General features: G+C 41.7%; 2 protein-coding genes and 1 pseudogene across 2 annotated transcripts; 1 reads left to right on the top strand and 2 right to left on the bottom strand.

Annotated features, from left to right (window-relative positions):
* Nucleotides 1-3,103: 3,103 nt before the first annotated feature.
* Nucleotides 3,104-4,455, bottom strand: LOC125549382 (epidermis-specific secreted glycoprotein EP1-like). Its single transcript, XM_048712812.2, has one exon. The coding sequence runs from the start codon at nt 4,314-4,316 to the stop codon at nt 3,324-3,326; it is 993 nt and encodes a 330-aa protein (XP_048568769.1). The 5' UTR covers nt 4,317-4,455; the 3' UTR covers nt 3,104-3,323.
* A 14,428-nt stretch (nt 4,456-18,883) lies between these two features.
* On the bottom strand, nt 18,884-18,967 carry LOC125549734 (small nucleolar RNA Z102/R77; annotated as a pseudogene).
* Nucleotides 18,968-22,343: 3,376 nt separating this feature from the next.
* On the top strand, nt 22,344-25,409 carry LOC125510163 (uncharacterized). Its single transcript, XM_048675264.2, has one exon. The coding sequence runs from the start codon at nt 22,437-22,439 to the stop codon at nt 25,188-25,190; it is 2,754 nt and encodes a 917-aa protein (XP_048531221.2). The 5' UTR covers nt 22,344-22,436; the 3' UTR covers nt 25,191-25,409.
* Nucleotides 25,410-26,034: the final 625 nt, after the last annotated feature.

The raw sequence follows: 26,034 nt of genomic DNA on the forward strand, positions 1-26,034 counted from the left end.
TACATTGAGTACCTCATGACAAATGCATGGCGACTTCACGTGTGATTAGCTTGTGCCAAAGCGAAATAATCTCTACAGTCTTGCTAAGTTTCGGTCGACTGAGACTTTGTTAAGCCTCAGTCGATGCTATATCCGTGAGGTCTTACATTGAGATCCGTGCAAAATTTTCTTTTCAGTTTTTTTTCTTTTTTTACATGTTATATCACATGATTGAGACTTGGTTAAATCTCAGTCGACTGAGACCTAGCCACACCCCATACAGAATCAACAATAAAAAAATATCTTCATTTAGCAATTAACCATGACATTTCTCTGTGGCTCCTATGCATATAGAAACGGAGCTTCATAGAACCACGCTCACATTGGAACTAAAAAAGAAACATAACTGGCCATGGAAATGAATACAATGAAGAAAAAGTATTGATTTTTTCCATTCCTTTTTATTACATTTTTGTTTCTTTATTTTCCATCACTTTTTTCTCTGTTTATTTATTGTCTTTTCTTTTCATATGTGAACATAGCCTTTTGAATACGCCAACATTATTTTTCAATACATGAATATTTTCTCACTTCTAAAAATATTTTACACATATATACAGAACATTTTCCCAACATACACAACTGACACCTTTTTTGTGTTTGAACATTTTTTCATATTACACGACAATTTGAATTTGGAAATACCAAGTTAAGGTAGCAATGTTTTTTTCCAGCAATTAAGGTAACTTGTGTTAAACCTGATCATTCCCACACCAGCCCAAATTTCGGGCCGGCCTTGACAAGTCTGATATGCAAATCCCAGGCCTGGTCTAGAGCCCCTCCCTTCCATCCAAAGTTCTACCAAGTTTAAAAGTTCCCTTAAAGAACAAACAAAATGATATAAAAACAGGGGGTGGGGATCAAAATAATGAAGTTTCTAAGAAGGAATGAATAAGTGGCATTTGTATTACATTTTAAGAAGAAATAAAATGAAATGAAAGTTGAAACAAAATAAAAGTAATGTAGTTTTAAGAGAAAGAATGAATTAGTGGCATCGATTGCCCTTCAAGATGATAATAAATAAAACATAATGGCAAAGTTTTGACATAATTTACACAAAAATTGCTCTTTTATAAAATGCAGGCATAAACATGTAATAGTGGAATTTTCGTATAAAAAACTTTCCTAAGGTAGTGACATTCGTATTACATTTAAAGAAGAAAAAAATAAAATAAAAACTAAACATAATCAAAATAATGATATTTTGTAAGGATTCATGAATTTTCATTTAAATAAGAGATAAAAGAAAAAAAATATTGAAACAAATAGCGCAATTTTTTTACGCAATTTACACATAAATTGCATCTTATTGTGATATGCAATAATAAGCATATAGTTGTGAAATTTCGTAAAAAGAGAAGTTTCCAACAAGAAAATCTATTAGTAACAAAGGTATAACACTTAAATACGAACTAAGTAAAATAAAATAAGAATAAAATATACGAAATAATGAATTAGAGCCATTGGTATTACTCGTTAAGAAGAAAAATGATAATAATAATAATAATAATAATAATAATAATAATAATAATAATAATATTTCCATGCAATTACACTGAAATTCTGTTTTTTACAATACACAAGAACAGACATATAACAATGATTTTTTTCTCACAAAAATGAAGTTTTATGAGAAAGAATAAATTGGTGTAATTGGAATTACCCTTAAAGAATAAAATGAAAAAAGAAGAAGCCAAGTAAGTTTTCTAAGGAAGAATGAATTAGTGTCATTAGTATTACCCTTTAAGGAGAAATAAAATTAAACAAATAAAACAAGTAATGACAAAATTTCGCACACACTTTATACATAAATTGCTTTTTCCATAATATGCAAAAATAAGCATGCTATCTGGATTTTCCTTAAAAAAGTTTTCTAAGAAGGAATGAATTAATGTTATTTGTATTATACCCTTAAAGAAGAAATAAAATAAAATAAAAAATAAATTTTCTAAGAACGAATGAGTTAGTTGCAATTTAATACCCTTCCGAAAGAAAGAAAATGAAAATAATTAAAATAAAACTTGAACAAAATAAATTAGTGGAGCTAAGCTGTTTCGTAAGAAGGAACGCATTAGTGGAATTGATGTTACCCTTAATGAAGAAAGAAAATGAAATAAAACTAGAACTAAATAAAAATAATAGTTTTTTCTAAGGAAGAATGAATTAGTGGCACTGTGATTACTCATTAAGAAAAAAAGGAAAAGAAATAAAAACTAAAACTAATCAAAACAATGGATTTTTCTAAGAAACAATGAAATAGTGGCATTGGTATTACCCTTTAAGAAGAAAGAGAACGAGATAAAAATACTTGCTCTCAGCTTGACATTGAAATTGGACTTTCAAATATGGAAAGAATAATCGTACAATAGTGCACTTTTCACACTCTAGTGTAATTGACACTCATATTGTACAATAATTGCATGCATACATTTTCACTCATCCAAATGCAAAAAAATACCCATATGGAAATAAACGATATAAAAAATAAAAGCAAAAGAAAAAAGCCATAGAAAAACAACAGACAAGGTATAACGGGCTTCAAGCCCAATCGAAAAATTGACTTACCCAAATAGGGGCAAGTTAAAAATTCAACCTAAGAGCATCTTCAACAGGCGCACTTCACCTCAACGCGGTACAATTCTTTTATGGCGTCAAAATTGTCTTTTTGCGCACGGGACTAACGACGAGGTTTTCCAAATGCACAAAAATACAACGCCCAATCTAGCGGCCCCACCTGTAGCAGCCCGCGTGCACACGCGTGCGCTAAAGTTTTAGCGCGTAAGGCATTTTTTGGGGGCCTGTTGGTGATGCTCTAAGAAAATATTGACTTACCCCAAACAGGGGCAAATAAAAAATGCAGCATAAGAAAAGTTTGACTTACCCCAAATAGGGACAAGTCAAAAATCAACCTTAGCAACCAAAGAAACAAAACAACACAAATCTTGACAAAAGAATCAACGGTTAGAAAATTGATTGATCTAAATTTAAAATTCAGACGACTTATATATAGCTAAAGTGGATAGTTATTTTTATTGTTGATTCTGTATGTGTGCACTAGTACCAGATACAATAGTATAACGTCATAGTTTTAGAGGTGTTTTTTTTTAAACATAGGGGTTTCCTCGGCCCCAACTTTATTAAGCCAAGGCAGAAACCAACATAGTTTTAGAGGTGTTTCTAGGATTATAGACATTATTGGGTTCGGCACAAGCTAAGTCACCATCCATCTGGCATGAGGTGATCAATACAGAGAGAATGGAGACAAGATTTATGTCCATTTTTTTCTATAATGGAATTTGTACATACATGTCGCAGAACTTGAGCACGTCGTACACCGGCGCCCAGCCCGAGCGCCACTCGTAGATCCGGAGGTGGCCGTCGTGCTCCAGCCGCATGTACTGCACCGTGCCTGCCCCGACGGTGGGCAGCTGGATGGCGGCCAGCGGTGGCGCACCAGGACGAGCGGAAACCGTGAGACTGCCGTTGGTGTACGTCGCGTAGGCGCCGGGTGCGGTCTCGCTGAGGCCGAGGTGGTAGTAGCGCTGCGGCGGCGTGGCGTTGACGTAGGCATTCAGTCCATCGTCGTCGACGGCGAGGTAGAGCCTGCCATCGCGCCAGTCCGCGGTCGACGCGTTGGCGGTGAGCCGCGCCCCGTGCTTCAGCGACTGCCCGACGAGGAGCGCGTTCGTGGGGTGGTCGAACGACTGCCACACCGTGGCGTTGCGCCCGTCGAACAGCACCAGGTTGCCGTCGCTGCCGATGCGCGCCCCGGCGACGGACCGGCCCTTGGTGCCGGCCGACCACACGACCGCGCCGTTACTGGACCTGAGCACGAGGTCGCCCTCCGGCGTGAGCTCGGCCGCGGCGCCCTCCCGGACGGGGCTGCCGCGGTTGGCCGACCAGACGACCTGCGGGACGCCGGCCGTGACGAACGTCATGCCCGCGCCGCTGTTGCAGTACACGACGGCGACGCCGAGAAGGAACTCCGTGCACGGGGCCGCGGGGCCGTTGCCGCGTGGTTGACTGGCGGTGCAGAAGAAGCCGAAGGCGTAGGAGGGGCCGAGGCCGGCCGGGTTGAGACGCAGCAGGGCGGCGCGCGCCACGGAGCCGTCGGTGTAGACGACGTGGTGCGGCAGGGCGGCCTCCGTGTTGGCCCAGGTCGTGGAGAGCCCCGCCGCCGGGTAGTCGAACGGCTGCGCGCGCGCCCCGCCGCCGGCCAGGAGGCAGCAGATCAGCGCAACGAGCGCGATGATCGTAGCACGGTGCACCATGATCATGGGCTGTGACTTGGTGGATTGTGAATATCGTGATGTGGTATGGGACTGGATCGACGGAGCGTGCTTTTATGCAAGCGATTGGTGTGTGGTGCAGAATTGGCACGCACATTGGATGGGAAAAGAATGATCTTACGTGGTATCCAGCCCGGCATGGAAGTCGTTGCGGGATGGCGCCGCCACCGCCGTCGGTTCACGACTCGTCTGCGCGTCAACGCGTTGCCGGTGGCCAGCTCTGTGCCCGCCGCGGTACGTGTGGTCTGGTTCCTACTATGTACTACTAGTGAACAAAATTTCGAGCTCGTTTCCTTGCTAGTACTGTAGTATATTGGTCGGGCCATATTCTTCTAGGCAAGCACGGAGCACAGCGCCTACGTCCAACCTCTCGCGTGCTCCTACGAATGCGCTCCATACCAGCAGCCGAATTTTTATTTCACAGATTGAAAAATTGTTAAGTTCAATTTAGAAAAACATCAAAAAAATACAGAAAATATAAAACTGTTCATGTTCGTGTGTATGAAAAACTTTCATCACGAATTTGGGAAAATGATCGCTACGTATTTGGAAAAAGTATTTGTTGCATATTTTTCATGTATTTGAAACATATTGGTTATTTATTTTAAAATGTTAACTACTGTTTTTAAATTGGCATCCCCTTTCAATTAATTGCTCAACAAGAATACACCAGTTTCCATTTTACAACTAAACACGAACCAAAAGTAGGGAGAAAATGAGAAAAAAAGAGCGAGTTGGAGCATTATCAGGAAGCTGCTACATGTGATCGCCATCGAAGCACTTATCACCGAACAAAAAGGTGATAACATTGAAACATCGTCATCAAGCTAGAATCTGTAAAAAAATGTCTTACATTATGGGACGGAGGAAGTAGTCAGCTCTACATGCAAAAGGCCCAACAAGGCACCACACACTTTGCAAACACCAACAACCAACAACAGAATTTTGTCCTCCATGTGGTGTCATGAGATGACTGGTACGGATATGGTCATTGTCATAGTATGCTAATCGCGTATCTGATCGTTTTGTGAGTTTTTTCCCTCGCCTACGCATAGCTTTGGTCTTATATGAATTTGCTATTTGCTGACGTCTTTTTGTGTGTGTTTTTCTGTTGGTTGTGTGCATCTGAGCTATGTAGAGGTCAGATCTATCTATATCTATAACTATACCTATACCTATACCTATACCTATACTAATTACAGACTTCCAAGAAATTACCACGTTAATCAGTAATTAGGAACCGTTAATCTGGTGGGATCAAATTATAACGGTGTAGATCAACCTCTAAAATCCTAGAGAGAAAAAACTCCTATCTTTTTTCTCTTTGAGGTGAAAAAAAATCCTATCTTTTCTATCTTGCAACGGGCTAAAAGAACATGACGTAGTCTACACATATAGAAATCATGTTTCAAAACTCCCATCTCTCTATGTATCTATAGCCCCACGGGCTAAAAAAACATGACGCAGTCTACACATATGGAAATCACGTTATAGAGAAAAAATAACACTAGCCATCCATCACGTGGGTACAAGTTATAACGATCAAGATTAAAGAAAGACTCCTTCTCCAATAAGCATCCATGGTTTTTTTAAACGAATATAAGTATTCATGTTAACACACGTTATATATTTTTTTTTGAGAAACACCATGTCATAGAACAAGGAATGCATCCATGTTCAAATAGGCCATCGGTTCAGGCCGCTTGGACATCACGGCCTGCTGTTCCACCCGTGCCTGCGCTGCCGCATAAGGCACCGGTAGAGTACGTCGCCGTCTTCGCAGGCGCACGGGGACGTTGCGGTGTTGGCGCGGCTCTGCTTCTGCAGTTCACCCTGCGAGTGTCGGGGAAGTTTACCTTGGCCTGTCTGCCGTGGATGTGGCGAGCGGCAGCATCGTAGGCCTGGGCGCCGCCGTCGGCCGTGTTGAAGGTGTCAGGCTAGACGCATGTAAATCACTTTGGGCCGGTAGATTAGCGCACACCCTCAATCTCACATCGACGTCCCAAGTCTCCCTCCGTACGACTGCTCCCATGGATTGAAAAAAATATTGAAACATATTGGTTATTTATGCATATTTGCATACCGTTAATGAGACCGGTATGTATTTGGAAAAAAATATTTATTGCATATTTTTCATGTATTTGAAACATATTGGTTATTTATTTTAAAATGTTAACTACTGTTTTTAAATTGGCATCCCCTTTCAATTAATTGCTCAACAAGAATACACCAGTTTCCATTTTACAACTAAACACGAACCAGAGGTAGGGAGAAAATGAGAAAAAAAAAGAGCGAGTTGGAGCATTATCAGGAAGCTGCTACATGTGATCACCATCGAAGCACTTATCACCGAACAAAAAGGTGATAACATTGAAACATCGTCATCAAGCTAGAATATGTAAAAAAATGTCTTACATTATAGGACAGAGGAAGTAGTCAGCATTACATGCAAAAGGCCCAACAAGGCACCACACACTTTGCAAACACCAACAACCAACAACAGAATTTTGTCCTCCATGTGGTGTCATGAGATGACTGGTACGGATATGGTCATTGTCATAGTATGCTAATCGCGTATCTGATCGTTTTGTGGGTTTTTCCCCTCGCCTACGCATAGCTTTGGTCTTAGATGAATTTGCTATTTGCTGACGTCTTTTTGTGTGTGTTTTTCTGTTGGTTGTGTGCATCTGAACTATGTAGAGGCCAGATCTATCTATATCTATATCTATATCTATACCTATACCTATACTAATTACAGACTTCCAAGAAATTACCACGTTAATTAGTAATTAGGAACAGTTAATCTGGTGGGATCAAATTATAACAGTGTAGATCAACCTATAAAATCCTAGAGAGAAAAAACTCCTATCTTTTTTCTCTTTGAGGTGAAAAAAATTCCTATCTTTTCTATCTTGCAACGGGCTAAAAGAACATGACGTAGTCTACACATATAGAAATCACGTTTTAAAACTCCCATCTCTCTATGTATCTATAGCCCCACGGGCTAAAAAAACATGACGCAGTCTACACATATGAAAATCACGTTATAGAACTTCGAAAAAAAAATCACGTTATAGAGAAAAAATAACACTAGCCATCCATCACGTGGGTACAAGTTATAACGATCAAGATTAAAGAAAGACTCCTTTTCCAATAAGCATCCATGGTTTTTTTAAATGAATATAAGTATTCATGTTAACACACGTCATATAACTTTTTTTTGAGAAACACCACGTCATAGAACAAGGAATGCATCCATGTTCAAATAGGCCATCGGTTCAGGCCGCTTGGACATTACGGCCTGCTGTTCCACCCGTGCCTGCGCTGCCGCATAAGGCACCGGCAGAGTACGTCGCCGTCTTCCCAGGCGCACGGGGACGTTGCGGTGTTGGCGCGGCTCTGCTTCTGCAGTTCACCCTGCGAGTGTCGGGGAAGTTTACCTTGGCCTGTCTGCCGTGGATGTGGCGAGCGGCAGCATCGTAGGCCTGGGCGCCGCCGTCGGCCGTGTTGAAGGTGTCGGGCTAGACGCATGTAAATCACTTTGGGCCGGTAGATTAGCGCACACCCTCAATCTCACATCGACGTCCCAAGTCTCCCTCCGTACGACTGCTCCCATGGATTGAAAAAAATATTGAAACATATTGGTTATTTATGCATATTTGCATACCGTTAATGAGACCGGTATGTATTTGGAAAAAAATATTTATTGCATATTTTTCATGTATTTGAAACATATTGGTTATTTATTTTAAAATGTTAACTACTGTTTTTAAATTGGCATCCCCTTTCAATTAATTGCTCAACAAGAATACACCAGTTTCCATTTTACAACTAAACACGAACCAGAAGTAGGGAGAAAATGAGAAAAAAAAAGAGCGAGTTGGAGCATTATCAGGAAGCTGCTACATGTGATCACCATCGAAGCACTTATCACCGAACAAAAAGGTGATAACATTGAAACATCGTCATCAAGCTAGAATCTGTAAAAAAATGTCTTACATTATAGGACAGAGGAAGTAGTCAGCATTACATGCAAAAGGCCCAACAAGGCACCACACACTTTGCAAACACCAACAACCAACAACAGAATTTTGTCCTCCATGTGGTGTCATGAGATGACTGGTACGGATATGGTCATTGTCATAGTATGCTAATCGCGTATCTGATCGTTTTGTGGGTTTTTCCCCTCGCCTACGCATAGCTTTGGTCTTAGATGAATTTGCTATTTGCTGACGTCTTTTTGTTTGTGTTTTTCTGTTGGTTGTGTGCATCTGAACTATGTAGAGGCCAGATCTATCTATATCTATATCTATATCTATACCTATACCTATACTAATTACAGACTTCCAAGAAATTACCACGTTAATTAGTAATTAGGAACAGTTAATCTGGTGGGATCAAATTATAACGGTGTAGATCAACCTATAAAATCCTAGAGAGAAAAAACTCCTATCTTTTTTCTCTTTGAGGTGAAAAAAATTCCTATCTTTTCTATCTTGCAACGGGCTAAAAGAACATGACGTAGTCTACACATATAGAAATCACGTTTTAAAACTCCCATCTCTCTATGTATCTATAGCCCCACGGGCTAAAAAAACATGACGCAGTCTACACATATGAAAATCACGTTATAGAACTTCGAAAAAAAATCACGTTATAGAGAAAAAATAACACTAGCCATCCATCACGTGGGTACAAGTTATAACGATCAAGATTAAAGAAAGACTCCTTTTCCAATAAGCATCCATGGTTTTTTTAAATGAATATAAGTATTCATGTTAACACACGTCATATAACTTTTTTTTGAGAAACACCACGTCATAGAACAAGGAATGCATCCATGTTCAAATAGGCCATCGGTTCAGGCCGCTTGGACATCACGGCCTGCTGTTCCACCCGTGCCTGCGCTGCCGCATAAGGCACCGGCAGAGTACGTTGCCGTCTTCGCAGGCGCACGGGGACGTTGCGGTGTTGGCGCGGCTCTGCTTCTGCAGTTCGCCCTGCGAGTGTCGGGGAAGTTTACCTTGGCCTGTCTGCCGTGGATGTGGCGAGCGGCAGCATCGTAGGCCTGGGCACCGCCGTCGGCCGTGTTGAAGGTGTCGGGCTAGACGCATGTAAATCACTTTGGGCCGGTAGATTTGCGCACACCCTCAATCTCACATCGACGCCCCATGTCTCCCTCCGTAAGACTGCTCCCATGGATTGAACTCGCTGCTGCCGCCCTCTCGCTTTTATCTATCTACTTCCATCATCCTTCGTCTTGTCTCCCCGCCGCAAGCCAACACAACATAACATATTTGTCTTGATGATCACCTCAATCCGGTGCTGCAATCGTGGCTCTCCACTAATCGCTGCCTCATCTCAAATCCTTGGGATTCCATCGCTCCGATCTGTCACATTGTTTCCCCACTGATAGGTTCTCTTCACATGCGATTCTCTGTCCCCCATAGCAGGTAAATTTGACTATCTCTACACCTTTGAACTTTTCTTTTTCTTGCTATTGGCGGTTTAGATTTGAATCTGAAGTTACATAGCCAAGTTATATCGGCTCAAATTGTAGAATAGCCTAGGTAGATCTGCTGAGATGCAACCATCATGCGTTAGAAAAAAGGATTTGCATCACGTTACAATAAAAAGTAAATTTCATGATACATAATTACATCTAGAAATTTGTATTGTTTTCCTTCTCTAATACGGTAATATTTAACACCATGATCTCTCATTTCCCACCCTAAAGATTTTTTCTTTCCAGATTTATGAATCGCCATTCGGTGTCATCAACGCTGGAGGTCGTCAGCCTGTTCTCATGCAGCGTAATCTTGATGTCCGAAGGACCAAATAAGACCATGCTGCTAAGTGAATTAGTATCATCAAAGTACTCGGTTGTGCATGTAGAGTTCATATAAACAACTAGAGGAGGCTAATATGTATGCACACTGGCTCTTTAGGTAAACACTAATCGTGTAATATTATGTAGCTTAATCGGTTATTTCACCTTTACAGAAATCCCTCACGTCCACGGTCAATGATCTTTCTCCCATATGTATCCAATGTAATATATAGGTCTAGCACAGATCAAGGGTGTGCTCTTGAGTAGCTTCTGGAAGGAACACTAGTAGAAAACAGGGCTTTGGTCACGGGGCAATATTCACATTAGTCCCGGTTCAATCACGAACTGGGACTAATGTGAGCATTGGTCCCGGTTCGTGCGGCTAAGGCATTAGTCCCGGTTCACCTGAGCCCTTTAGTCCCGGTTTGAGTCACGAACCGAGACTAAAGGGTGCGATGCCCTTTAGTCCGGGTTTGTGTCTCAAACCGGGACTAAAGATTAGACCTTTAGTCCCGGTTTGAGACACAAACCGGGACTAAAGGGTGCGATGCCCTTTAGTCCCGGTTTGTGTCTCAAACCGGGACTAAAGGTCCCATTTTCAAACTCTACCCCCCCGGATCACCTTTTTTGTTTTGAAAAATCAAAAGAAAATGATAAAAAATTCAAAAAATAAAATCCTTCGAGAGGTAGTTATATTACTACATCTACTAGTTAGGAAAATTAAAAAACTTAAATTTGGACATGTTTTGCAAAAAATGTAGGGAAAATATAAAACGGCTATAACTTTTGCATACGATGTCGGAAAAAAAGGTATAATATATCAAAATGTTCAGAACGAAAATCCGCTTTCAATTTTGATAGCCTACGGCCTGTTTGCAAATTTTTAGAATCCTCAAATTCTAAAAGGAAAAAAGTTATGCTCAAATTTCAGTTTTTTTTGTATTTTCGTTAAATCTGGTCAAACTATGGTCAAACTACTTATTCAAGAAGTATTAGTGTTATTAAATAATTATTCAAGAATATTAGTGTTACTAAATAATTATTTTAGTTTTTTTGAATTTTTGTCAAATCTGGTCAAATTGTGGTCTAACAATGGTCAAACTATTTATTCAAGAAATATTAGTGTTACTAAATAATTGTTTCAGTTTTTTTGAATTTTGGTCAAATCTGGTCAAACTGTGGTCAAACTATTTATTCAAGAAATATTAGTGTTACTAAATAATTATTGTTTTGTACAATAATAGTTTCAAACTCAAACAGTGAAATGTGTGACTTCATGCTCAAGCTAAACTCCTGAGGGCTAATAGGATTGGCATCTTACTATTGTCAGGAAAACAACAAGTGCAGACTTGGAAACGAAGGAGAATAGAACCCGAAAGTTAAGCGTGCTCGGGCTGGAGTAGTGAGAGGGATGGGTGACCGGTCGGAAAGTTAGATGATTTGGAATGATGAGGGGTGATTAGAGATTAGAGGCTAAATTGAGCAGTGATGAGGGGTGGGTGATTAGAGATTAAATTATAAAATAATTCAGAAATTTGAAAATCGAGAAAAAAATTAAAAAAAATTACCTTTAGTCCTGGTTGATGTTACAACCGGGACTAAAGGTGGAGCTGGTGGAGCTCTAGCCAGCGGCCACGTGGAGGGCCTTTAGTCCCGGTTCCTGATTGAACCGGGACTAAAGGGCCAGGGCATTAGTAACAACCCTTTAGTCCCGGTTCACAAAACCGGGACAAAAGACCCTTACCAACCGGGACAGAAGACCCTTTTTCTACTAGTGGAACAATATTTAGAATATACATGCACCCATGAAGTGAAGATATATCTTGCAATCCATCACTGGAGTATTTATTGAGAAATCTATCAGTAGAGTAATCTGTCGGTGCGGTTAGTTTATTTTTGTGCTTATGTGATATACTAATTTCTAACTAGGTGGGAAATAAGATACAAGATCAGGTTTGTTTAGTTCATTACATAAACTGTCTGCATCAGCCACGCATGCTGACCTATTTTTCTCCTGCCAAAATTAAGTGATGCTTTAATTTTGGCTAATGCATCAATGCAGTGCATGGTGTGGTGTACTGACAGTTCTTTGGAGGGTTTAATACATATTTATCTATCAACGTACTAATCCATGTGCTTTAATGTACTCCTATATTTGCCATCTGGGAACAATTTGGTGGTATATGTGATGATGTCTCATGTAGTTCATTTAACCTAATCTGTATAAAACCAAATATATTGCAAAGCTGGACCTTATTTCTTATAGATTGTAAGCATATTTTTGGACTCTGGGTAGTTTTTTCCCTAATAAAGGAACCGAAGTATCTGCTCAAACATACAGACAAAAGTTTATAACAAAGTATCTGCTCAATATATGGTTAGTTTATTTTTTAGCAAGACATGAATGTAGTATGGATTAAATTTGCTTAGTTATATATAAAGCTATAACACTATATGATTGAATCGGGTGTCGTGCTATGGATGCTTATACTGATATATTTTTCTCCTATTACATCCTTCATGTTCCAGCTCAGTGGTTAAAGTAAAGCCCTAAATAGGTACAAAGAACTTCCCTATGAATTTTACATGATCTGGAGGACCTAATTGCTGGCCCACTCCTAGCAGCTCCACTGTATCGTGCAACAGATCAAGCCATCAAGAATAAACTCTTAGGGTTATACAGCAAGTTACATTCAGATTTATTTAGAGCATGTTTTACAATATTGTCCATAACTACTATTGATCTAAACAATAAATGTGAAAACCATATTATGATCTTTTTATTTTCCAAATACTTAATATAGCAACACTTCCAAATAATATTTTCTAGATTTTATAGGTTGCCCCTGCAGAATCTGCTACGCACAACCCGCGCGCGACGGGCCAGATCATACTTGAAGGTGCGCCGCGGCGAGGAGGAGCCATCAAGTGCTATACATCATCTTCAAGTGTATACTGTGTCTCACATGATGTATGTACACATTTGCATAGTGCCGAGGGGGCGTATTAATGTTTATAGGTTCCAAGAATCTGATGTGCCATGTTGACATTAACGTATTCTTAATTATTAAGTACTACAAAGTTCTGGCCACTACTTCAATAGAATTATATTGTGTGGGTATTCATGTTTATAGGTTCCAAGAATCTGATGTGCCATGTTGCCATTACCATATTCTTAATTATTAAGTACTAAAAGTTCTGGCTCCCTTCTCTGGAGATAACTGCTCCATGTGTTACATGTTGTAATAAAGTTCAAAGAAAGATACAGTGGCGTTTTTATCATGCCGGTTCCATTACATAATTTGTAGATAAATTGTAAACTGCTTATTGTTGATATATTTCTCTTTCCTTTTCAGAACACACAATATCTAAGCAAATGGAAATGCCATGTCTCTTTTAGTCTGAACGATGCATAAAAAAATGAGTGCTATATCCCCTAGAGTTAATAAATAAGTTTTCAGTACGACATTCACATCATCAATCTTTATGGATTTTGTTTTCATCTACATGAGCACACACTACGTTGTATCTTCATCTTAATTCTAGATGCCAAGTACATGTTCTTTGGTGTTATAAAACTGTACTGAATTCAATAATCAACACTTAGATTAGTTGCCGATCCCGAGAACGAAGATATGGAGAGCATGGTTGCTTTGGTGGAAAATATAAGATGGTCGCTGAGATTTCATATCATTTTTTTTTGCATAAGAAACCCCATTGTATTTCAATAGATAGTTGGGTACACTAAAAGTTAAATGCCCATTTTCGTGGTGAAGCTGTTCTTAGTTGGGTTGGAACATGTAGGCATGCATTTGTGGTAGAAGTCAACACTCTATATGCCATTTTGACTACTTTTTCTTATAGCAAGCCTGGTAGACCAACTAGCCACAATCTTAGCGCGAGGTATATAGGAACATATGGTTGTTAAATTATTTTCAAGATGGTCTTATATTTCTAGAGATCTCATGTTTATTCTTCTATGCTTCGCTGTGTTCAATCTAATATGTCTAAAATATTGTAATCATATTTATCTAGGCAATGTAGAAAAATGCACGTTTACAAACAATTATCTTTTTGTAATATGTCTAAAATATTGTAATATTCTTTATCTCGGCAATATAGAAAAATTCACGTTTATGAACAATAATATTTTTGTAATATGTTGCCATTTCTGGTCGTATATTCAAATTTAGACTATTCGTAAATGAAAATTTTATATTCTTAAAATTCTGACGAGCTGGTAACCAGTGGTGGTGGTACTGATATACTAGAGATTAGTTATATGTACTCAAATGAAATTATATATTTTTTTATCAAATTTAAGAAAAAGATATACTTAATATTTTTTTATAAACTAGCCCGTGCGAATGCACGGGTTGATAACTAGTGTATGCTAATCGTGTTTGTATCTTCTTGATGTTCCATCTTGAGGCAATCAAATTAACCATTTGTTGAAAAGAAAAACAACTTCTAGGTAATACACCCATCGTTCGGCAAGCTCATGAATCAACAATCCACAAGGCACCAGGATCAGCACCCTTAGGTGACGTATGGCGTGCCAACATGGTCGCTTCCTACATGATTGCGTGAACGGTGAACTCCCTCCTGGAACACTGCATTGTTCTCCTCCTTCAACAAACCCGTCCAGTATAACGAAAACAAGCAAACTGTAAGGATAATCACAACTAGCGTTCACCTCACACGCCCTAAAAAGTGATTTTGTTTCGAGTAGTCCATATCCCCAAACATGCAGGAAAGCAAACAACCAAGAAATACATTGCGACAAGTTTGTAGGACAACAACTAACCGTAGTAACTTTTTTCAATAATGCACCAAATAGCTCTAGCCACCCAAACTAAAAGAATGAGTGTCTAACTGTTTCACATTCTTTGCAACAAGAGCATAAATGATTGCCATACAAGCTTTTTTCATATTATCTCTAGTGCCACATCAAGATTTTAATTTTTTTAAAGGAATAACAACTTTCCTCGATTAACTTATTATTTCCCCAATGTTAATTAGTATTTAAAATTTCTATATGTATTTAAAACTTTAGTTGTGTATTAAAAAATCAGTAATCACAAATTAAAATAAATTTCATTGCGCTTGTACAAAAAGTTGATCGCACATTGGGAAAATTATTTATCGGCTAGTGTGAAAATGTTCGTCCTGGATTATTAAAAAGGTTTGTGTATACAAAACACATCGGAAAAAAAGCTTGATAGCAAATGTATAAATATAAACCAAAAAATGAAATTAAAATAAATGAAAAGTGCACAAACAAGAACAAAAGAACTGGGAAATATTTGAAAGGCGGAAAAAATGGTACAAAAAAGAAATTCTACATCAACCTAACTAGGCCTGGCTTGATAATGTTGCCTGCTTGCTCTCTTCCACGCATAGGACACTGGAATATGTAGTCCCTATTTGTTGAGACAAAATGTCACCATTTTCACCAGGGCTAAGTATCGCTCATACAAATATTTCATATGTCTCGCCAGAAGGGTTTTTCTATGAGTCGTTATCCGGCCAGACCAGTTCTTCTCTTCATGGCAAGCGAACCAGAAGGCGCTACCTCGATCGATCGCTGTTGTTCGTCTATTTTTTCTTATTCTTCTTTGTTGTGTACTTGTTGGATTAGTGTGGTATTCACCTTTTTACAGTCTTTTTTTAATTTTCTTTGTGGCCTTTTTTGGGTTTTGCTAATTTAATCTATGGGGTTTTATTGGGGTTTTCATGTTTTGCATGGTTTCTTCAAGTTTTTTTGTTTTTGCTCCTTTATTTTTATTTATTTTATTTGGTTTCTTTTATAATTTTTCTCGGTTTTGATCATCTTTTCTCCTTATGTTTCCTTTTTTCTCAGCACATGTCCACATTTTTCGTAGGCACTGTGCATTGATCATATATACCAAGAACATTTTTTACACGTTTAATTTTTTTAAATATATGTTCAACATTATTTTCAAACATATATTTTGATGTCTATTCTTTTGATATACATTTTATATTTTTTGTATACATCCAAAACATTTTTTAATAAATTTTTTAAATACATGATGAATATTCTTTCAAAAAGATTTTGATTATTTTTGATATATGTTAAAAGTCTTAGGAATCCCTATCGAAACATTTTCTGAATGATACGGAACAATTTTTACAGTGTGCAAACACTTTTCAGTAAAATATCAAAAATATATTTTGAACTTGTAACAATTTTCTGTATCCGGTTTGTTGAATTACACGATTTGTTTTCATTGTATAAATCTTTTTCTTAAATGTCATGTATAGGTTTTATGAAATGCGCCAATATTTGTAAATGTCACACATTGTTTTGAATGCTATAAACATATTGCTGAAATTACTCTAGAAATTTTTTCCAGTGTGTTAATCTTTTTAAACTCCAAGATTTTGTTAAAAGTAGTTCTAAGTTCTGGGAAGTAGGTATTTCAAATGATTTAAACTTTACTAACATATTTAGAAAATCAAACGAATAAAAAAACTCATATGTGCAGACATGTTTGTTTTTCCTGTGGATGCTTGGAACTAATTGGACCAGTTTCGTTTAGCTAGTGCTGCAGGTGACGCTCATGTAGGTGTCGCTATGAGCGGTACCTAGTCGCTCTCCGCCTTTCGCACGGGGAGAGCAACTAATCAAGGAGTACTCCTTCGAATGCCCCCGCAAGGGTCACTTGGGCTGGGCTACGCCACTTGGTGAACTCTCAGCCGCCACCACGTGTCGCGCGATGGGCGTTCTTTCCGAATTTTGTTTTAATTTTTATCTTTTTGCATGCGTTCTCGGCTTTTAAATACATTTTTTTGTTTTTTCGGCTTTTCGGAAGTCTTTCTGTTTTTCTTAGGTTTTGGACCAAAAATCTTTTTCCAATTTTTTTGATGCATGTTCTTTTTTCCCCCTTTCGTAAGGCACAAATTTACTTTTCGTGGAGGCACGTGCATAATTGCTTATGCGGCCGTGTCTCTCGCAAAAGAGAAAAAAAAACTTTTTTCCTTCACAAGAGACACACATTTACTTCTCATGGAGGCACGGATTCGTTTTCACGAGAGCAACGGTCGTGCCTTTCGGAAAAGAAAAAACACATTTTTTCCATCCGTGAGAGGCAGGAATTTCTCGTGGAGGCATGGATTTGCTTATGTGATACACACGACCATGCCACTCACAGAAGGAAAGAACTCGTTTTTCTTTAGACTACGAGAGGCACGGATTTGCTTTCGAGAGAGACACCACCGTGCCTCTCGGAGAACGAAAAAAACACGCAAGAGGCACCGATTTACTTATTGTGAAAGCATTGATTTAATTCCGCAAGAGGCAGAATCGATGAGATGCGGTTGCGGAACGTGGGCATCTTGACGCAAAATGCAATGTAAAGGACCGCAATTGCTATTGGACGCTCGTAGCAGGAAATTCTGGAAGCTTCACAATATGGGCAATAATATTGACATATTAGACAGTACAAGCCATCCAGTTTTGGGAACGGTTCTGAATCTGTTTCAAATTTTCAGTTTTTCTATTATTCGTATGGAATTTAAATTGTATTTGAATTTTAAAAAATGTTGACTTTTACAAATAAATGTTCAAACAATTCAAAAAATGTTTGCATTTGTCATAATTTTACATAAATTCAAAATTTTCATGTTTTTATAAAATCATTAAATATTCTAAAAGTGCTCCAATTTTCAGTTTTTCTTTGCATGTGAAAAAATGTTTGGGAGTTTCTATTTTTTTGAGATTTTAAAATTTTGTTCAAAATTTCCAGAAATGTTCTAGTTTAAAAATTTGTTCACAAAGTCAAAAAGTATTTGCGAATGTTAGAAAATGTCAGTGTCTTGAAACAATGGTTCAAAATTTCAAATTTTTTTGCTTTTTCCAAAAAAACATTGCAATTTCAAAACATATTCACATTTAAAAAGTGTTCACTTTAAAAAAATGTTTGCATGTTTAAAAAATCAACTTTGAAAAATGTAAATTCATCGCACTGGTATGGCGGCCCGTTCTCCATAGTATTCTACAAGCAGTGCAGAGTTTTTTTAACAACCAGTGCAGAGTTAATGCATTACTTTGATATAGACTACATTTTCAAAACTCGTACAATGGCCTGCTCGCTACAACGACCACTAATGGGCAGCCGCGACCAGGGCGGCGTCGTCGTGCCGCCCATGTGGAAATTTCTCTCGGAAAAAAAAATAAAGCCACTTACTTTTCACCATGAAAGAACAACAACTTGCGATTGATCTCTAAACTAGGTCTCTATTTCTCTTTGACCACCCCAACAAGGTATGCACACTCTTTACAGGCCGCGTGGAATCAGGAAAGTCTGATCCAGTTTTGTTTTACGTTCTTTGTTTCTGCGTTGAGATCAACAATATGCCCATGTTCCGACCTTGCTAGTTAGAAAGATTACTTGTAGATTCTTCTTCCCGTTTTACTCCTGGTTCTCTTTATAAACCTGTTGCTCAACCAAAAGTCCCCACATTAGCAAAACTCTAACCGATCCTGTATCTAATCGTAAGGGAGGATAAATTCGGTTATCCTCCTCTAGGCTGCACTTAGCCGACCCCTAAACTGATTAGAGGACGATAATTTGTTTGTTTATTTTTCAACTGCACTAAAATAATTTTTGGTACCATTCTGGAACAAAGGACTCCACCATATCTTTGAAACTGCGAAAGCTTAAAACAATTTCATTTCTTTTTAATATCAAACCATAAAGGATGATCAGATTCGGTTCAGTAATTAGGCCATCATGTTGACCAATCAAACCAATTGGAAAATTAATCATTCATCGTCTCATCTCGAATCGCTTTCACCGTTGGATTCTTTGTGTCAATATCTTCAAAACTAGATCTCATGTTGATAGGTTTTGACGAATCTTTTTTTTTTCATGAAAAAAACCCGGACGAAAAGACCGAACCAGGAGCATGGGTTTTTTCCCTTTCCGAAAGACGCACGCCCGTGCCTCTCACGAAATCACAACCGTGCCTCTCGCGGAAGCAAAACCGTGACTCTCGCGGATGAAAAAAGAAGAAGAGAAAACACGTTTTTTTTCGTTTCCGAGGAGGCATGGCCATGACTCTCACGAAAGGAAAACCATGACTCTCGCGAAAGAAAAAGAAATAGAAAATGTATTTTTTTCGAGAGGCATGGCTATGACTTTCGTTAAAGCACAACTATGCCTCTCGCGAAAGTAAAACTGTGACTCTCGCGAAAAGAAAAAAAACAGAAAATGCTTTTTTCTCATTTCCGAGAGGCGCGGCCGGGACTCTCGCGAAAAAAAGAGAAAGCGTTTTTTGCGCAAAAAAAATTTTCTCGATTTTTTTGATGGAAAAGCTAAGGAAGACCGGTGGAAAAAACGTCTAAGAAATCATTTAAAAGGCCGAAAACGCGTGCGAAAAAATATAAAAAAAACAAAATCGTTGGGAGCGCGACACGTGGCAAATGGCTGAGAGCGCGCCAAGTGGTGCTGATCGTTGCGAGGCTCCCGAAGGAGCGCTCGTTAACTAGTTGCTTTCCCTGAAGCCGTCTCTGAGGAAATGTCCGAGGGCCTCCTGAAGGGCTGTCTGACGTAGAACATCCTCGCGGATGATAGGTTCTAAAATCTCAGATGTGGGGATCTGCATCAACGATCTCCACCGACTCTCCTTTCGTTTCGCTTTTGAGTCGATAATGATCAGATCAAATCTTGTATGTATCTCATAGTGGTATTGGGCATTTTTGTAGTATGTTTTTTTTTTCTTCTGGTGCGTTACCGTACAAAATCTGACCAAGGGATGGATGGATTGTGAGATTTCACAAGTTTTGCCAGTTTTTTTACTTAAATCTGGGCAGTTCTTAGGCAGATGTCGGACATGCCTGGCTTCTTTTGCCTGAAGCCTCGGTTGTGACTTAGTCAGCTTTGTGGGCTTGGTTGGGCCTTGGCTTGGCTTGACCTAGTAAATGTAGGATACCAAATTTTCAGAGACTCTTCTGTCGACATTTCAGGGGTTCAAGTTTGAGTTCACTAGGAGGTGCGCTAATGCAGCTGCTCATGCTGCGGCAAGAGAGGCTGTTGTTCAAGGTCCTAGTACTTTCATGTGATTGTTCCTGTTCAATCAGACATTTCAGGGGTTCAAGTTTGAGTTCACTAGCGCCCTGTTCGGTATCCCTCCGCTCCACAACTCCAGGAGCGGAGTTGGTGGAGCTGTTGTACAAATCGAAGGAGTTGTGGTTTCTCCGCTCCACAGATTCTGGGAGCGGGTGATTACCGAACAGGCCCCTAGGAGGTGCGCTAATGCAGTTGCTCATGCTGCGGCAAGAGAAGCTGTTGTTAAAGGTCCTAGTACTTTCATGTGATTGTTCCTGTTCAATCGGACATTTCAGGGGTTCAAGTTTGAGTTCACTAACGCCCTGTTCGGTGTCCCTCCGCTCCACAACTCCAGGAGCGGAGTTGGTGGAGCTGCTGTACAAATCGAAGGAGTTGTGGTTTCTCCGCTCCACAGATTCTGGGAGCGGGTGATTACCGAACAGGCCCCTAGGAGGTGCGCTAATGCAGCTGCTCATGCTGCGGCAAGAGAGGCTGTTGTTCAAGGTCCTAGTACTTTCATGTTATTGTTCCTGTTCAATCGGACATTTCAGGGGTTCAAGTTTGAGTTCACTAGCGCCCTGTTCGGTATCCCTCCGCTCCACAACTCCAGGAGCGGAGTTGGTGGAGCTGCTGTACAAATCGAAGGAGTTGTGGTTTCTCCGCTCCACAGATTCTGGGAGCGGGTGATTACCGAACAGGCCCCTAGGAGGTGCGCTAATGCAGTTGCTCATGCTGCGGCAAGAGAGGCTGTTGTTCAAGGTCCTAGTACTTTCATGTGATTGTTCCTGTTCAATCGGACATTTCAAGGGTTCAAGTTTGAGTTCACTAGCGCCCTGTTCGGTATCCCTCCGCTCCACAACTCCAGGAGCGGAGTTGGTGGAGCTGTTGTACAAATCGAAGGAGTTGTGGTTTCTCCGCTCCACAGATTCTGGGAGCGGGTGATTACCGAACAGGCCCCTAGGAGGTGCGCTAATGCAGTTGCTCATGCTGCGGCAAGAGAGGCTGTTGTTCAAGGTCCTAGTACTTTCATGTGATTGTTCCTGTTCAATCGGACATTTCAGGGGTTCAAGTTTGAGTTCACTAGCGCCCTGTTCGGTATCCCTCCGCTCCACAACTCCAGGAGCGGAGTTGGTGGAGCTGCTGTACAAATCGAAGGAGTTGTGGTTTCTCCGCTCCACAGATTCTGGGAGCGGGTGATTACCGAACAGGCCCCTAGGAGGTGCGCTAATGCAGCTGCTCATGCTGCGGCAAGAGATGCTGTTGTTCAAGGTCCTAGTACTTTCATCTGATTGTTCCTGTTCAATCGGATATGAACTGCCTATTACTGAATAAAGTGGCTAGAGAGGGCGAATTCTCGACAACAAAAAATTGCTCGCTAACATTACGTTGTTTCCTGGACCGGCTCATTGGCGATAATGTTAGCTCAAATTGCGGTTTATGTAAGCTACAAGAACCTTCCTTCCGCTTTTGGGAAGGTTTTTTCCCATTCTTCTTTGGCTTTTCTGGTTTTTTATTTTCTATTTACTTTCCTTTTAATTTGTATCCCTTTATTATATTTTTCTTATTTAAATTCTGTAAGCATTTTATGAATTAGGAACATTTTTAAAATTCGTGATGATTTTTAAAATTCATGAATATTTTTAAATTCGTGAACATTTTTCAAATCCATAAACAAATTTTCAAATTGGTGATCAATATTTACATCCGTGAACAGTTTTTCAATTTGATGGACTTTTTTTTTTCAAATTAGCAAACATATTTCGAATATGCAAACATTTTCTGAATTCAAGAACAAAAAATCCACAATTATCTACAGTAGAGAATTTGATATGTTTCTGCATAGAGACTTGGTCAGCCTTAATTTAAGTTTCACCTAGGACAATCTTTCTTTTTGCGAACAATTAACTTGAATGAAAACGAAAGGCCGGGTTCACTGACCGTTGACGTTTACTTTGAAAAACCAGGACAAGATAAGTGTGTGGACCCATTGGCCATTATGCCTCTCACCACTCGACACATTTTTTCTTCGATATTTCCTCTCAACTTCCACTAGGCACATTTTTTCTTCTATATTTCCTCCCAACTTTCCTTCGATACATGCAAGTTGCCAACAAATAAGTCGGCCATTCCACAATCCACATCGCAGCCCTGCAGTTTTCTACTACTAGTCTAGTACTCCCTCGGGTATGTAAGCACCAACACATGGACATGGCCATGGCCGGGCTAACAAGCTCAACCAACCGACCAAGAATGGCGCCGGCACCAGGGAGGAAGAGGAATCCCAGCATGCACACGTGCCACCTCTGCTTGTGCTTCCTTCTCCTTGCGTCCACCGCCACCCTCTCGGCCGCCGTCACCGCTTCCTCTTACTCCACCGCCTGCCCATCCCTGCCGCCCGCCCACGACCGCCGCACCGACGCCGACGACGCCCTTTCACTGACCCGCTCCTTCCAGATCTCCGCCGGCCAGTTTTCTGGTGGCGCTGCCGGCCTGTTTTCCCCTCAAGATGATGGTCCCTACAATGACCGCTCGTTCGCCTTTTTCCCACACGGCATCTCCCGCACCCAAGACCCGGCTCTCCTCCACCTTACCGCCACCTTCACCCTCACCGGTCCCCGCAGCCCCGGTGGACGCCGCGACAATTACAGCTTCCCTGCGCCCATCTCCTTCGTCCTCGACGGCCACTACTCCTCCGCCTCGCTGCAGCTCTGCATGGTCGGGACGGGCACCGAGCGCGGAGAGGACGGCTCCCTCAAGCACTACCCCGACGTCGCCCTCCGCCTCCGCGTCCCCAGTCCTCCCACCCTCGCCGATCCATTCGTGACCGGCAGTCTGGAGGGCGGCTCCGGCCTTGGGACTTTCCGCCTCCGCGCGTACGCCGAGGGCGACGACTACAGGTACGGCTCCGAGCGCGCGGCCTGCAGCCCCAGCCCACCCAAGCACCCGGCCAGGGAGTCGCTCCGGGCGCTAAGGGGCGACAACTCTGCGTGCAGCCACCTGACCCAACAACTCATGACCTCGTACAGCCTAGAGCACGGCGGCGCTCTGATTCCCTGGATGCGCGTGAACCAGATGCGCTGCACCACGGACGGCGCGGCCGTGCACGTCCGCGCATATGCTGTGCTCTTCAACGACACCAGGGCGACCGAGAGGCGCCGGTACTACCGCCGCCGCCGACACTCCTTGGTCCGCGAGGAGGCCGTCGTGGCCGACGGGCACTGGGACTCGGATCGGCGCATGCTCTGCTTCAAGGCGTGCCGGGTTGCGCTGCCGGTGCCGTCGTCTGCTCCGGCTGTGCAAGAGCACGGATGCGGGATCGGGATGAGCTTCTGGTTCCCGGCCGTATGGACGATGCGGGAGCGGAGCATCGTGTCAGGGATGCTCTGGAACTCGACCAACGCCGGCTCTGGACTGATCCACGGCGTGATAACAGCGTCGAGCATCGACGACCAAATAAGCTCTACCAATCTCTCCGACGTGAAGTACAGCTACAATGCCACGGTGCTCGGGGAGGCCAGGAAACACTACCTGGAAATCAGCAAGGGGAAGAAGGTCACGGGGTCGTACTCGTTCCCTGACTTTAACTGTACCGTCAGTGACTTTGCGTTTCGTTTCGACGGGCTGGACATCTGGAGTGGAGAAGCCTACCCAGTCACAATCGGCTCGGTGATGCTCGCCAGCGAGAGGCTGGCCGCCGATGACGCCTTCTTCCAGCACACAGTGGCTGTGGAAGACAAAGAGCCGGGTCTGCTGAATGTCAGCTACACCATACGCTACACTGCTCCACCTGATAACTGGGTGCGCCCTACCAATACGTTAAACTACTCAGTTGACTATGAGAAGAGAAAGATCTCAGCAGAAGGTGTTTATGATCCCAACAGGGGCATCCTCTGCATGGTCGGCTGCAAGGAGCACAACGGCTCCACGGACTGCCAGACACTGGTAACGGTGCAGTTCGCCTCCCTCGATTCCAAGGCGCAAGGGCACGGCACCGGGGTCATCAGTAGCCTCAGGGACAAGACCGACCGCCTCTTCTTCGAGAAGGTCGACTTCACCTCCTATGGGATGTACTCCTCACAAGTGTTTGAGGCCGTATCAAGGATGGACATGGAGAGTGTCCTCCTGCTGGCCTCCACCACGCTGTCGTGCGTCTTCATCATCCTGCAGATCCTCCACACAAAGAGGAACCTAGAGGCGGCTGCGGCGACATCGATCACCATGCTCACCGTGGTCACCATGGGGTATCTCGCCCCTCTCGCGCTCAACTCTGAGGCCCTGTTTCCAAGCAGGAGGAGCCAGTACTATGACTTCTACTACTCCACGAGCCGGAGGCTAGAGATGAACGAGGTCATGATGAGGGCGCCTACGCTGATCGCCTTCGTGCTGCAGCTGCGCCTTCTTCAGCTGGCGTGGTCAGGCCGCCGCACATCCACCGTGTCCGAGAGGACCGTGCTGTGGATATGCCTACCATTGTACGCGCTCGGAGGAGCCTTGGCCGCGATAATCCACGGGATCAACGCCCGTGCCATGAGCGGCGACCCGTCAATGATCAGCATGGGTGAAGGGCCGGCGACGATCTGGGAGGACCTTGTGTCGTACGTGGGGCTGGTACTGGATGGCTTCCTCCTCCCGCAGGTCATCCTGAACGCGGCCTTGGGAGGATCCAGAGCTCGAGCGATCTCGCCATGGTTCTACATAGGGGGCACCATGGTCCGTGTGGCGCCTCATGTGTACGATGTGGTCAGAGCCCATCTCTACAAGCCGAGCATGTACTCCTCTCACCTGTACGCGAGCCCCCGTGGCGACCTCTTCAGCATGGCGTGGGAGGTGGTTATACCGTGCGGGGCAGTGCTGCTGGCCTTGTTGTTGTTCATGCAGCAGCGGCTCGAAGGCACCGCATCGCTTCCTTCGCAGAGGAGGAGATCGGGTGGATATGAAATGGTCTCTAACATTTAACATAAAACAGGGGAGTTCTCCTTGAGGGAAACGAAGGGTGCAGCTGTGGTTGATGGAATAACATGTACTCTTTCCGTTCCAAAATAAATTAGTACTGTAAAGTTAGTATAAAATTGTACCAAATCAGTGACACTTTGAGACGGGGAGAGTATTATTGTTGGTTTGAAAGCAAAGTATGTATCTTATGTGTCGTTGAAAATTTGTACATCTGCATTTCAATATGAGATAGTACTTTTTTTATTTTAAAAATACAAGGAATACACGCACATGCACGCAGATGAAGAAGAATGGTGCCTAGTAAAATAAAGGGGAGTAAATGATGGAGACAAACAATGATTTAACGTGGTATTGTTCATTGAGAAACCACTGCAAAGCCAAGTAATTGTGGTATCTCCTACTACTGGTATGACGCTAGCTAAGTTTGTAATTATTGTTGCTTTCCAAAAGGACATCTGACCCAAGGTGGTAAGTATCCTATAAAAATTGTCACAATCATATATGGAAATATGATAACTCCAACCCTGTATAAATTCCCTACGACTGCTATAACTCGCATGATATGGACCACGAAAAATATGAAGCCAGCTCGCCATGTTGTGTGGTGATCATCTTCGGTGTGAAACCGGACATTTTGGATATGTGAAATGGATTGTTTTCATGTGTAAAACTAATTATTTCAAATATATGATATAACTTTACAAAGCGAAACAATTTTTATTTTATGAAAGTGCTTTAAAAGATAACTTAAATATACTTAAAAAATTAGTTCAAATACATCCATTTTTTTAGTGAAACCAGTGATTTGAAATAAGTGAAATCAGTGGAACATGTTTTAAATTTGAAA

This window comes from Triticum urartu, chromosome 3A (assembly GCF_056163025.1).
Source record: "Triticum urartu cultivar PI428250 chromosome 3A, HENAU_Tu73, whole genome shotgun sequence".
Classification (NCBI taxonomy): domain Eukaryota; kingdom Viridiplantae; phylum Streptophyta; class Magnoliopsida; order Poales; family Poaceae; genus Triticum; species Triticum urartu.

What these genes read in the sequence shown, in the direction of transcription:
- LOC125549382 (XM_048712812.2), bottom strand. Translation starts at nt 4,316, where the DNA reads ATGATCATGGTGCACCGTGCTACGATCATCGCGCTCGTTGCGCTGATC.
- LOC125510163 (XM_048675264.2), top strand. Translation starts at nt 22,437, where the DNA reads ATGGACATGGCCATGGCCGGGCTAACAAGCTCAACCAACCGACCAAGA.